This window comes from Mauremys mutica, chromosome 8 (assembly GCF_020497125.1).
Source record: "Mauremys mutica isolate MM-2020 ecotype Southern chromosome 8, ASM2049712v1, whole genome shotgun sequence".
NCBI lineage: Eukaryota > Metazoa > Chordata > Testudines > Geoemydidae > Mauremys > Mauremys mutica.
The window spans coordinates 104,616,314-104,629,614 of record NC_059079.1 but is presented as its reverse complement, the minus strand read 5'-3'; the positions used below and the strand labels follow the sequence as shown (position 1 = coordinate 104,629,614).

Genomic DNA, 13,301 nt, shown 5'->3' with positions numbered 1-13,301 from the left:
ATGGAGTGATACCAGTTCACACTGGCTGAGGATCTGGCCCCAAAAGTCAAATTCTGCCCTAAGATGCTTGTGCAGGACCCCAAGTATGTAGCTCAAAAGGCAAAGTCCGCCCCTAAGCCACTATGTGTGGGTGCGTTTGCGTTAAATATTGCAGTGTTCACAATTTGTCCTGATTTGATGCAAAATCTCTTGCCTCAGAACTGATCTGGGAGAGGGAAACGTTGCCTGTTTCATCCTGAATGGCCACTTTCAACATATGCTAAACAATCTGTTCCACCTTGTATTTAGCTGGGACATTGGGAGCAGCTGTCCCAGACCCAAAGAAGAGCTCTGTGTAGCTCGAAAGCTTCTCTCTCTCTCTCTCCCCTCCAGACGTTGGTCCAGTAAAAGAGTTTCTGTCACCCACCTTGTCTCTCTTATATCCATTGGGAATTTGTATTCTAAACAATGAGATCACTGTGCTGGTTCCATCCACTCATGCAACTCCAAGATGAGGACTGTGAATTCAAAGGTTTGCCTAGAAACAAGTGATGCCCTCTGAGTGGCCAATAGGATTATTTCTAATGCCGCACTTTAAATAATAGCCCTGGCCGACGGCTCTATGTGGCTGGACTGGGGGTGGGCAGGCTTTGGTAGGGTATTTCCAACTATTGATATTTTGTAGCTTTCACTTCCTAGTTTTTGTGCTTCAAGAAAGATCAAAGGAACAGGATCTAGTTTCCCTTTTAGCATCAACTTAGAGACCGTGCTAGGTGCAGGCAGAGCCCAGAACATCGCCAGCTGCGCAGCAGAAGTCAGCTAGAGGGAAAGAGGCACCATGGAAGACGAAGACAGACGGGACTTGATCTCCACCCAGGATGTCACGGCCCCGGACTCTGGAGAACAGAGGTATTCCTCATCTGTGTTTTCAATCCCCTTTTCTTTGTATTTCTTTGGGCAGGGGGAGGTAGGGAGGGCTCTGGAAGCAGGAGAAGGAAGGTGGGCTCAGTTAATGGAATGGAGGGGCCATTTAAATCTTGGTAATGGACAGCGTGAGCTGATGGCGTTTCAAGGGAAATGAGTTCTTCACTGGTTGACCTGACCAGATTCCCAAGCAGGGCTTGAATGTTGAACTTGAATTTCCCTTCTTTCTCCTGAACTCAGATGTGGGCAGTTGGTTACCTTATGTTAACATGTGGGAGAGTACGGGGCTCTTTAAAAAGCCCAGCGTTCAAGCCCAGCTGCATGACAGCTTGTGGTATCTGCGCAAGGCTCTCCCACCCTGCAGGAGGGGTGGGTGGATGGGAAGCTGTTTGCCCTTTATTCCTTGCCCCACTCTGCACAACTCCCTCTGCAATCTGTGGCCCTGTTTGTGAACTGGCCCCGTGTTAACCAAAGCCCGACATGGGAATCATGTAAAATCTCTTGAGTTATTTTATACCCTTGGGTGATGGTATCTGGGCCCTGTTCATCCCAGTTCCAATGAGCTGTTTAGACATGATTCTGCATACCGAATACACCCTTCTCGTTGTTTGACCAGCATGTGCCTTAGACACCCGTGCAGCGCTCCTGGCTGTGGTGTGTGCTACACCACAGCCAGGCAGAAAACTGAGTCTATGGTGGCACAGCTCTGACCCGTAAATCAAGCCACGGCCAGGCGATATTTTTAAATGAGTGCCTTTATTCAACACCCTTGACTGCCCCTTTCTGGAAACTCTCCCCTGGAGAATGTGATCTTCTAGGTGCGCGTGTCCCGGAGCGTGGACAATACAACTTAACTTTGTGCCCCCATCTTCTGCTCAGGGTGCTAGCGATGCTGTTATTTAATATCCAGTGTTTCTGGAATTCTCCTTGGCCTGAAGCATTGCTTGGATCAAACTTCCTGAGCAGATACAGCCCGGGGGAGGGCAGATCTCCCCCACTGTCCCTACCATTTGTACCAGTATAGAGGATCCTAGTGGAAAGGCTTTGAGAAGGAAGGGCTTTCTCCTGTGGCTTTCTGAAATTGCTGCACTTGTGCAAATCAGTAACCATCCCCTTAGCACAGGGAAATGCAATATTGGGCATCAGCCAACCTTCCAACCACACCAGACCAAACAGCCACAGCCACTGAGAAATCAGACGTCTCATGACATCAGGAGTTGCTGGGCAGGATGGTTTGCAGGACGATCAGAACAGTAACATAGGACGGAGAAAGGAACCTGTTTGACCAGGCCTGGATCAGCTCCAGGCTGAATTTACTTTTTCTGTCGCTGTGTGTCTGTGCTGTAGCAGCCACAGAGACAGCACAGACACAAATCCTGTGTTCTCCAACCGATGGGCCTGATCCTGCAAACCCTTACTACTTTGAGTAGCCCTTACTCATGTGAGTAGTTCCATTGATGCCCATGGGACTGCTCCGTGAGAGAGCTTGCAGGATCTGCTCCTACAGCAAGACAGCATGTCTAGCACTAAGCTTCTCGGGTTGCCTTGGGCCCATCAGCAATTCGCAAGGCTTGCCACCTTGTTAGTAAATGAGAGTCCCGCTCTGATCAATCTAGCTGCCTTTCTAAAACACCCTCCCCCTCCTTCCAATAACACCTGCGAAGAATGAAGGCTGGGTGCAAAAAAAGGTAGTCTGTGGAACTTGGATCCTCTTTCTAATAGGTCGGTTCCTGGGTGACCTCATCAGTTGCAAGGTAGAAACGTAATTTGGGAATCTTTTTTGAAACCTGCTTTAATACCAATTGCTGATTGTGGAGCTAGTGGAACTTGGGCAGAGTCCATCCCCACGTACATGCGCACCCGGCCTGCTGCTTTCAGTGGGAGTTGTGCATGCGTCTCTAAGCACAGAGCTGGCCTTCTGCAATAGGACACTGCTCCTCCAGTGTTCAGCAAGCTCCCTGCTGGGATGCTTTTGTTTCTAAGACAGCTTTCTAGCCCATTAGTCTCCTAATTATTTCCCTTGCCTGATCATGCAGAGTTGCTCCATGTGCTTTCACCTGGGAGAAAAAGCAAATAGGAGAGTGTATAAAAGCATGTCAGATTCTTTATAAAAGTGATATTTTGTTAGGGTTTTTAAAAAGTGTGCCTAAAGTTTAGGCTACTAAAATTATAAGTGTGTGAAATGAACTCGCAAAAGAACTATAATCAGTAAATCTATGTGTATGGAAGACAAAAGAACAGGAAAAAGGAGAGATGAATACAATGCAAGAAGAGGTGAAGCAGTATGATTATGGTACTTTATCCATTACCCGAAAATAGGAATGGTCTTTTTATACAATCAAATAGTTCTTTATCACCCAGTAATCTCTAGATTCCTTTATCCTCATGAACAAAGCTGTTCCCGTGAAGCAGGGGGTCCACTCTTTTATGTTAACTTTTGAGTCTGATTTTCCAGAGTCTCCAAATTATATATACATTTTCAATTAGAATGCTTGACAATTCTCCTCTCTCTCTCGAGCATGCCGTATGCAATAAATGGACTGTGGGAACAACAGGAGCAGTAACATGGCCAATTTTCTCCATTTCCCCTTCCCCCAACATAATCTGGATTTTCTCATGCCAAGTTGAGGATGGATCTGATCCAATACCCACTGGAATCAGTGGGAGTTTAACTATTGCCTTCAGCTGGCATTGAATTGTGCCCTACCTTGAGAGAATGTGCAAAATATGGAGGCAAAAGGCATTTAACAATTGTGTACATAAACTACCCTATACTGACATGCTCGCAAAGTATACCATGTGCTGCTTCAGAACCTCTTCAACTCTTTACTCCATGTGGCCTCTTGGAAGAGTTCTCTTCACAGTCTTAGGTGTTTGAGATTATTTTCTCCAGCAACCAATCCCCTGCACTCCTACCCCAACACACACACACACCGTCCTCCCTCCCCACCCCCACCGTTTAGAAAACTGTTTCACTTCCCCTGCCAGGTCTCGCATGGCAAGAAGAGCCCTTAGCTCTTGCATTTCCACGCAACATGACAAGGGACGACAGTGAGATCTTTTGGCCCGTGAAATTGTCTCCCAAGGAAAGCGTTGGAAGTCCCAGTAGTCATGCCATTTCCATCCAGTTTGGACAAAGTAGCTGATCGGTCCGATCTAACCCAAATCTCCATGGCCTTGGTGTGGGGAGGGCATTGGATGAGTGACGGATGCTTTCAGATGGGCCGAATAGCTGAATAGTTCAGTGCCCCGACTGAACTTGGGCCGCCCTGAGAACAATTGTTTTACCACTAAAGAAGATAATTACCAAAACAAAACCCTCCACTGCACGTGCATGATGCACACCTCCCGGGGAGAGGATGAGAGAGAACGAACTCTCAGTGCTCTACTGAAAGCTGTGCTGGTTGGTGCTCCAGTGCAAGGGTGGTATAAGAACCCCTGGAGAATAGCATATTCTGCACTCAGTGCCAATGCAGTGTATCCCAAGAGGCTGGTGGCTGATGCGGGCGGCTGCAGCTGGCGTTTGCTGGGCACTAGCCTCCCTCTGTCTTGCAGGAATTACTGCAGCCGTGGAGCTGTTTACTCTGCTGTCTCCATCTTGGTGGCCCTGCTGATTGCCGGCCAGGCCGTCACCGTCTACTTCGTGTATCAGCAGAGTGGCCAGATCAGCAAGCTGACCAAGACCTCCCAGAATCTGCAGCTGGAGGCCCTGACCCGGAAACTCCCCCAAAGTGAGTAATCGCCCAGCATGATTGCACTGTACGGGCACAAGCCTAGGCCAGTTGGGTGATGTGGCAGCTGTACTCTCAGTCCCACAGCGTCCCCCCGGCTCTCTTGGCTGGTGGAGATCAAGCTCCCCAGAGAGATGGAGGAAAGAGTTCTGGAGATTGCTATTAACAAGGCTCCTGGAGTCATCTAGACTCTTCTGGAGACGGTGATTCCTGTGCTGTCTTACCCTACTGGGTCTCGTCATGTTTCCTTCCTCGCCCCTACCTATGGAGAGGGGGAAGTGAAACTTGCACGGGTGAGAGTTTGGATCAGAACGGAGGCCATCTGAGCGCTGCTTTATCCTTCCATCCATTCGCGGCGTGTGGGAGGACGGAGCCTCTGTGGTGCTATTCCTGCCCATCATGCTGGAGCTCTGGGTGGAACCTGGCTGTGATACCAGTACCTACCAAGGAACCATTTATCACCTCGGCCCCCAACACTAGGCCCTGGGAAACTGGCTGGAGTCTTGCCAGGGCTGGCTGGAGCCTTGGCCACAGGGTCAGTGACTCCATGTGTTTCCCAGCCTGGGTAGACAGACTCACACTAGCTCTGCTGAACCTAGCATGATAAAAATAACAGCCTGGACATTGCAGCACGGGAACAGTGCAGGATAGGCCCTGAGCTCAGGCTGAGGGTGATAAAGTCCCATGAAGCTAAAACACAGGGACCCTTATGGTGATTTGACTCCGGCTTATGGAGACACTGAGCCCAGAATGGACTTTGGGGGTCCATTAATCTCTCTCTCTCTCTCTTTCCTCTGCAGGTGCCAAGCCAACTTCCAAGCTGAGGATGGCAAAGTTCAGCATGCCCATGGTCATGAGGGAGCTGCCACTCGCCCCAAAGGTGGACATGACGGTAAGAGACGTCCCCTGGATCCCTCTGCATGCAGTTTTGGATGCTGCTCTGGCAGCAGTTTCGTCGCCTGTTTGGGAACATGGTTGAGTGGTTTCTTCTAAGCCTTGTGCCATAGCTGCTATGTGGTCAGCAGTGAGAGAAGCAGAAAGTAGCCCCGGCCATCCCACCTCTGAGACCTCAGCCAGCACCTTGCAATACATTCTGTTCAGCAGCAGCTTGGGCTTCTCTCCGGTGGCTGGGTCTCCTGCTGCTGGTTACTGGGTCCCAACTCCTAGGGGTCTGTTCAGTCCTTGGAACTTCTGCCAACTAGAGCGACATACACAAAGTGCTGCGGAAACCCACCCGTTAGTACCTGGATGGAGACCACCATCTCCCACCTGTTGCATTCACACCAGTGATGGAGGGGTGAAAGTTCTGTGTCCCATTCCCCAGGTTCTGGCCCATTCACTCCCCAGAATAAGAGGTAGTTGCCTTTCTCTTTCCCCTGAGCTTGCTTAGGGTGGAGTTTATGTGTTGAGCCCCTCTGGGACAGTGGGTGAGAAAGGGGAGCGGTTGGAGGTGGTCAGCTTGGTATTTCCCAAAGCTCAGCTGTTCTTCCGTGTGCCGTACACAGGGCCATGCAGGGCTCGCAGGCTTTGAGAAAGGTTCCACTTCCCGGTGGGGTCCAGTATTTCCAGGAATTGGCTTGCCCTGGGGTGAAGAAGTTCTGCTGAAGGTTCTTGTGGTGCAGCGTCCACCCTCGCCAGCCTGGCTCCCTGGTAGCCAAGTGACTCCGTGTCTGCCAAAAAGAACCCCCAAGACTGGCCATGTCCTGCTCATCCCGTTCCAGCTACAGGCCATCTGCTTTAAGTCTCTGGCTCTTCAGCTCCTCATCCTGACCATCACAACGCCAATGCTCTCTCTCTCTCCCCTCTCTAGCCCCTGGAGAACACGGCCAAGCTTAGCAACAGCACCACGGATCAAGTCAAACACCTGCTGCTGGTAAGAGCCTCCTCTCTGTTCCTGTGGCTGCCTCTGTCACGCTCTTGGGTCTGTCTGCAACAGCCATGTATAGCTGGGCATTTCCACAGACCCACTTCCTTTCAGCCCTGTTAGCCTATTGGTTCTTTTGGGCAAGGGGTATGGACTATTTAAGAGCCATTGGATTAGGAGCAGCCTTGCTTTTCTCTCTCTCTGTCCCTTCATCTGCTGCTCTCATTCACTTAGGCTCATGGCTCAGTGTTCCCTTGTTCCCGGAGAGCTCGGCTTGACTGTGGCAGGTGAGTTCTCTCTGGCTCCCAGGTGTCAGCCTGCTGTTAACGCTGTCCCCTTTGGTCCTCCTGTAGCGGGCAGACCCCAGCAAGATGTTCCCTGAGTTACAGAATAACCTGATGGAGAATCTGAACCACCTGAAGAACTCCATGACAGACCGAGACTGGCAGGTCAGTGCTCTCACTCGGCCAGCTGGCTAGTGGACCGGCTGCAGCTCCACCTCCTCCTTTGCACCTAACGGCTGAAGTGGGCTGGGGCTGGAATGGGGGTATCCTGGTGGGAGTATGGCTGCATTGCATGGCAAAGCACAACCTGCAGCCGGGCTGCTGTCATGGTTACATGACCACCCTTGCAGGGGAGGCTGGGGGTTCACAAGGGACCCCAGCTGTCCTGCTCCTGACTTTGTGCTGCAGACGTGAGAGCACAAAAGCAGGGAGGGCTCCAGTGTCACCCTGATCAGATGGGGGCAGGGGGGCTATGCCAGTTGTCTGGGGCATTTGTTTTTGTTGGGTGCATTTTATTAACAACACCTTCTTCCCCTTGTTGGTCTCTTGCAGTCCTTTGAATCCTGGATGCACAAGTGGCTGCTCTTTGAAATGGCCAAAACCCCACAAACTGTGCAACCTACTGAGGTCCCAGCAGATGAAGGTATCGGGGTTATGGGGGCCCTAACTCCTTTAGGGTAGGAATGGTCCTCAGGTCAACCCAGGAGATCACTGGCCAAGGTTCAGAGCATCTTGGAGGGCAGTGGAAGCATGTACCCTCTTGGAATGGTTCTGCTCTTTGGTAGCTAGGGATTTTTTCCTTCCCCAGAGTCCTCCTGTGTCCCTTTGAGAATCTCAATTTTTGCCAAACTTGTAGTTTTCACTCCATCCTTGAGGCTGCAGGTTAAGGCCACTGTTGGACCACTGGGGCACTTCAGGGCCCATCAGCCCGAGGAGCTGCTGTTGAGGAATGTCAGGGAAAATCCCAGGGAACACGGGTTTGAGCTTTGCTGGAGGCAGTACGAAACCTGATACTATGGGACCGCCTTCCCAAATCCTTGAGGCGGGGTGTGTTGTGAGTTAGCTTTTAGCAGCTAGATTTCCAAAGCTGCATCCTCCGCTGGGAGCAGAGTGGGCCTTAGGCCAATCGCCGCCGCCTTAAGAACACCTGGAAATAGATCGGTTGACATTCTGGCTCTTCACAAACCGATGGGGCTTTGCCTCGCAAGGGTTGCTGCTTTGAATTCTGCCCCGTTACAACAGAAGCAAAATTCATTCCACTTCCAGGCTGGGGTGACCCTGGTGGGCACACATGGAGTGTCTATAAAGAACAATTCATTTTTAATCCCAGTTATTGCAGCCAAATGGGGAATCCTCATGGAAGAGGCCCAGTGCCCCAATTAAGCCCCCGCCCCCAGCAATGTGATTCATATGGGAGCATCCTACGGGGATAGACGAGAATCCATTTTTAAACAAGTCTGAAAAGCCTCATAATCACATACAGCCCTGTATTGGATACAAAGGTGAAACTGAGATTTTGCTGAGATGCCTCTCACTTCCTCATCTAGCTGCTTCAGTATGGACAGCGCCAAGCCTGGATTTCCCAGCCACTTACTCACTCTGCAGTGGTTGGATGAATCCCCATGAGCAGACTTTGTGTTAATACTGTCTCCATTAAGCAGCGGCCGTTACCCTTTGTTATCACGAGGCTAAATGGTTTCCTGGGAGCAATCCCCATGAAGCCGTTGTCCCAGTGAAGTTAATATATTTTTGCACAATGGTATTCCCTGGGGCCGTGCCAATGGGCCAGCCCAGTGTGGAGAAGTTCTTTGCACAGGGTATCCTGCCGCCTTTTCAGTGCTCACGCAAGCAAGCTATTGGATTGGCTGAATAGCCTCAAGGGCTTAATGTTGGTAAGACCCCAGCGGGGGCGGGGAGAATAAAACATACTCATGGGTATTTCCTGTGCTTGTTGCTTTAGTGCAATCTAAGTGCCAGGCGGAGTCAAGTTTTAGTGGTGTCTACCCGGGTCGGTTCCACCCCCAGTGTGACGAACATGGTGACTATCTTCCCAAGCAGTGCCATGCCAGCACGGGGTACTGTTGGTGCGTCTACAAAAATGGCACCAAGATTGAAGGCACTGAGACCCGTGGAAAGCTGGACTGCCCTGGTAGGAGCTTATTTCACGTTGGCTGGCCAGGGGAAGGGGAGAGGAGCACATGTGCATGTAGACGCTGCCTATGATCTCGTGTGTTCTAGCTCCGCTAAGCCGATGAGCACAGTAGGCGTTGTGTCAATGCGGGGCCATTGGACTGGCCGATAAATCAATCGTTCTGGGAAAGTCAAATGCAGCCCAGAGCGTTCATTGGGAAACAGGATTCAGGGCACTGCAGTGCTCCTGTATCTGAACTGGGTCCTGATCCTGCGAACTCCTGAGCATGTTCAATTGTCATGGAAGTCAATGGAGCTGTTTTTTAGAGACGCCGAGCACTCACAACTCCAAAGGAAACCAAGGAGAATTGTGAATACTCAGCAACCGGCCCTGTGGGAGTTGAGGGTGTTCAGCATCAACCAGCAGGTGCTCAGCGCCTGGCAAGATCAGACCCTAGGTCATCAATGGGAAGAACCCAGATAACACAATAGGAAATGCAGCCTATTAGGAGCAAATATAAGGCGGAGGATCGTAGACATGGACAAACGATAAAGGGTGAGATTGCACTGCCTATGTCTGCCTAGAGTTGGCTGAAGAATGGGAACTATCTCCTTTGCTGAGTTCTCACTACCCCATATCCTGGGAGATCATTGATTCCCTACTACAGGGTGCCCTTATGTTGCTACCATCTTTTCTGAATGGTGCACTCTGAAAATGTATGAACTGAAGCTTCCGCCCTTGTTGGCTTAGTCAAATGGAGATAGCTGTCACCGTCCCGGCCTGGCCAGCACCCATCTCGTGTGTGTGGAGGTCCCAGAGAACCAGAGCAGTAGGACTATCTCAGCTGTGTCCAGACTCCAGTCTGGGGCCACACACGGCCAGTGCCCCACACAACCTTCCCTGAAGAAATGAAGGGTCTTTGCTCTCAGAGATGGGGGAAGCAATCCAAGAATCCCCGAGTTCCCCGTTTTCATCCCACTGCTGGGCGTTGCCGCTGAAGGTGGCGACCCCAAATAGGACTGTTAGCCTGACACGCACAGAGAGAAGTGAGGTGTCTAAAACTCCTTGGTGAATCAGACACTCAGGAAAATCAGAGCCCACACGTCAGGGTGATGGGCAGGTTCTGATGAATCCAGCATGTAATGATGATCCAGGCTAGCACAAAGCGTCCTAGGTGTGTTGGTAGCCGAGATGGATGTGCCTGTCTCAGGTGTGCTATAAAATGCCGAATCTCTTGCTGTGTCTTGCTGCAGTTACTCCGAGTGGTTTGGAAACCGAAGAACTGATGTACTCGGGTGTGGATCTGCTGAAGCTGGATTCTGGGAAAGGTGAGCGTCTGAGCCAGCCTAGGGTTGGGGGCTGTGACTCGGCGAGGGGATGGGGAGAGTTGGCTGGAAGGTGGCAGTGGTTAGACTCCTAGGCCCAGTGGCCAGGTGAATGATGCCGTGTGGCACAGGGATGATCAGGAGGAAGCAAGGGAGATGAAGGAAGGACTGATTGATCTGGGCTGGGGGATAGATGAGAAGTATGGATATCCCAGAAGTGGGGAGGCAAAGGCCTTCGCAGGCCTGGGCCACCTATTCAATGGAATCAGGAGCAGCAAGGAAAAGTGCCATTTGGATTTTCATTTTCTTGCCGTGGTGTGGGGGCTTTAAGGCTGGTACCCGTGGCTGCATGGCCAGGTGTATGGACTCTGGCTGGGAGTGAAATCTAGTCTTCACGCGTCAGTCCAGCTGGAGAGGTGCTTTGTATTGGCCTCATCCTGATGGTGATTGGAGCAGAACAAAGAAATGACTGGATTGTTGCTTCACCGAAACCCAGCTGGATGCAGTGAGTCTCACTTCCTGGGTTCAGGTCTATCTAATTTCCTCCCTCTTTTCTCCCTCTCCCGCCTAGAACCCGCCAAGTAGAAGAGGATGCAGAGGCCTGGCACCTTCTGTCTCCGACTCCAGTTTGCAGAGTTACCGCTCACATTCTTGCTCTATTTCACTCACGCTTTTAAATTGCTTTCCTGAATTACAGCGCAGCCGCTGAGTGCCTCTGTTCAGGCACTGAGTAATATTGATCGTCTTAGCAGGCGATCCAAATGGGTAGATTATAGATCCTTGTCCGCCAAGCCCAGTGCCTCGCTCTGTACCAAGATGTGCTGTAGCAAGCCAGCAAAATATTAGGACTTTTAGTGGAGAAAGGATGCAGTGCCCCCCTGAACTGCAATCAAAGGCAGGCGAAGGATAAAGCTCTTAGTGCTTTCTTGGCTAATCAGAGCACATTAGCAGCTGCATGTATAACCACAGGTGTCTGAATAGCGATGGGGGCGTGTGCAGTACCACTGCTCCTGTAACATCAGCACTGCCCAATGGGAAGAGGGGATCCAGGTCCAAAACATGGCCAATTTCAATTCAATTATCTCAGTGTATTGTTAATTAGATACTCTGGACATGATCCTTCCCTCCCTTACAGCGGTGGAACTCCATTGATTTCAGCTGAGTTATTTCTGGTTTATTCTAGTGTACGTGAGGAGAATCAGGCCCTCTGTTCGCTTATGCATGGCTCTGAGGGTCTGGATGAGTTCTCAAACCATGGTCTTGGAATGGCCAGCCACCCGTGCAGACTTGTCTGGTTGTTCCAAGAAAAAGAACCGAGTGTTTGTGTGTGCAGTGGGGTGTCCATACGGTTCTGACTGCCACAGCACTGGATGATAATGCTGGGATGTCTCTCTTCAGTGCAACCTCCAAATTCACTGAACCTGCCAGCAGCTCTTAAACATGTATTCAGTGCTGATAAGTAGCACGGGTCTTCTCTCCCCCTTCCTAAAGGACCAAGCTGGGGTAGGCAGTATCCCACCCTATGAAGCACATGCTGTTCCAGATTACATGGGCAAGAGCATTCAGCCACTGAAATACCCTGATTGCTTGAGCAGTGCTTTGCGCTTCATCACAGCGTTAGAGAGCTTAGTTTGAGAACCTGGCTAGCAGTGGGTTCTGAAGCGCCTCCGGGTCCATGGGTGGTGGGGAAAATCTAATCAAGAAGGCGGTAGGCAAGGTTTGAGATTGCTCAAGCTAAAGAATGGGCTAGTGGCTTTTCCTCACACTGAACAGACATTAAATGCGGCAGCAATGAACTCTGATCTTCTTAACCAAACTCAGTGGGCTGCAGAAGGACATTAGCGTACTAGAGGAATGCAGGCTTCCTTTATCTTTTAAACAGGCAAATGAGTTTATATGGCTGTATTTCCCCAGCCCCCGCTTAACCCTGGTGTTTGGTAGGCTCTTTGTTGAACAGGTAACATAATAATTAATCTTGGAACTAGAAGTGTGTGTTTTGAATGTATTTGATTGTTACAGCATAACCAAACTCTCAAGGCTGATGACTTCAAATAAACTTTTAATAACCACCGCCACTAAAAAACTGCCTGGAAGCTATTTAACAAGCATTTCTCGGTCAGGTCAGGGTCTTGTAAGTGTATCTGTTCCACTGCCTATGTGGACTTGCCTGGGTATGTATAGGTGTGTATCTACCTCCTGTTCTCCACTGCCTGGTCCTAGTGATGCTCACTTTCCATAGGATCAGATGATAGATGTTTTGCATAGGTAGCAGCTGGTGGGTGCTTTCTCTGAAGTGGGGGACATCTCCCATCCTTCAGGCACCAGCCAGCACAACTTATCTCCCCATCTGGCCCAGATGTGTGGAGAACCTTTTCCACTGGTCCAGCTCAGTGCTCGCATCACGTCTTCATAGCTATGACCACAGACTTCCTGCCTGGGCCTGTCACTCCTCTTTCCTTTTGCATTTTGCAGCTGGAGTCAATTAATTTTAAATGCATGGTCCTGTGATTGATTGTTTTCACTCCACTTGGTAAAATGAGGCAGGGGTGGTGGCAGCTGGCAAGGGATGAGCAGGAGTTTGTGGAGTGGTGCCACTGCAGCGGGAAGAACTCTGGGGGCAAAGGGCTGCTGAAGGCCACGACTCCTATGCCAAAGGTGGTGTCTGACCTCTGCCTCTGAGCTTGGCCTGTTCCCCCACCAGCACAAAGGGTCTTGTTTCACACTGGAGATTGAGGAACAGCAGTGCCTCTTTTTCTCTCCCCACTGAGGTAAAATACCCAGGGCAGGCAGCTCTTTGTACCCCATCCCAGGGCCTGCCTGCCTGCCAGGGCTCAGCTGTACCTACCTCATATTATGAATACCTGGAACCCCTGGGGTCTGCATGGCTCACACAGCTCTGCCCTTCCAAGGCAGGCAAATGATGTTATTGACCAACAGCTCCCCGCTCTCCTCCTTGTGCTGGTTATGTCTTTGAGGCAGAGTTTGGGGTCTGCTGAAGGAACCTGAGAAAGCAGGCGCATGGTGAAGTAGGGTTTTAGCTGGTGGTAGGCTCCCCAGGAGCAG

The 13,301-nt window shown here is 50.7% G+C and overlaps 1 protein-coding gene across 1 annotated transcript; it reads left to right on the top strand.

Moving 5' to 3' along the window:
* The first annotated feature begins 606 nt into the window (after window positions 1-606).
* Window positions 607-12,321, top strand: CD74 (CD74 molecule). The gene is made up of 9 exons (XM_045027509.1): window positions 607-888; window positions 4,459-4,634; window positions 5,435-5,526; window positions 6,445-6,507; window positions 6,852-6,947; window positions 7,335-7,425; window positions 8,743-8,931; window positions 10,167-10,241; window positions 10,810-12,321. The coding sequence occupies exons 1-9, from the start codon at window positions 818-820 to the stop codon at window positions 10,821-10,823; spliced, it is 867 nt and encodes a 288-aa protein (XP_044883444.1). The 5' UTR covers window positions 607-817; the 3' UTR covers window positions 10,824-12,321.
* The last annotated feature ends 980 nt before the right edge of the window (window positions 12,322-13,301 follow it).

Bases quoted from the DNA above. Each gene is read 5' to 3' on its own strand.
- CD74 (XM_045027509.1), top strand. From the start codon at position 818: ATGGAAGACGAAGACAGACGGGACTTGATCTCCACCCAGGATGTCACG. The intron at 6,508-6,851 runs GTAAGAGCCTCC...GTCCTCCTGTAG, and splicing joins AAGTCAAACACCTGCTGCTG to CGGGCAGACCCCAGCAAGAT. The intron at 8,932-10,166 runs GTAGGAGCTTAT...GTCTTGCTGCAG, and splicing joins TGGAAAGCTGGACTGCCCTG to TTACTCCGAGTGGTTTGGAA.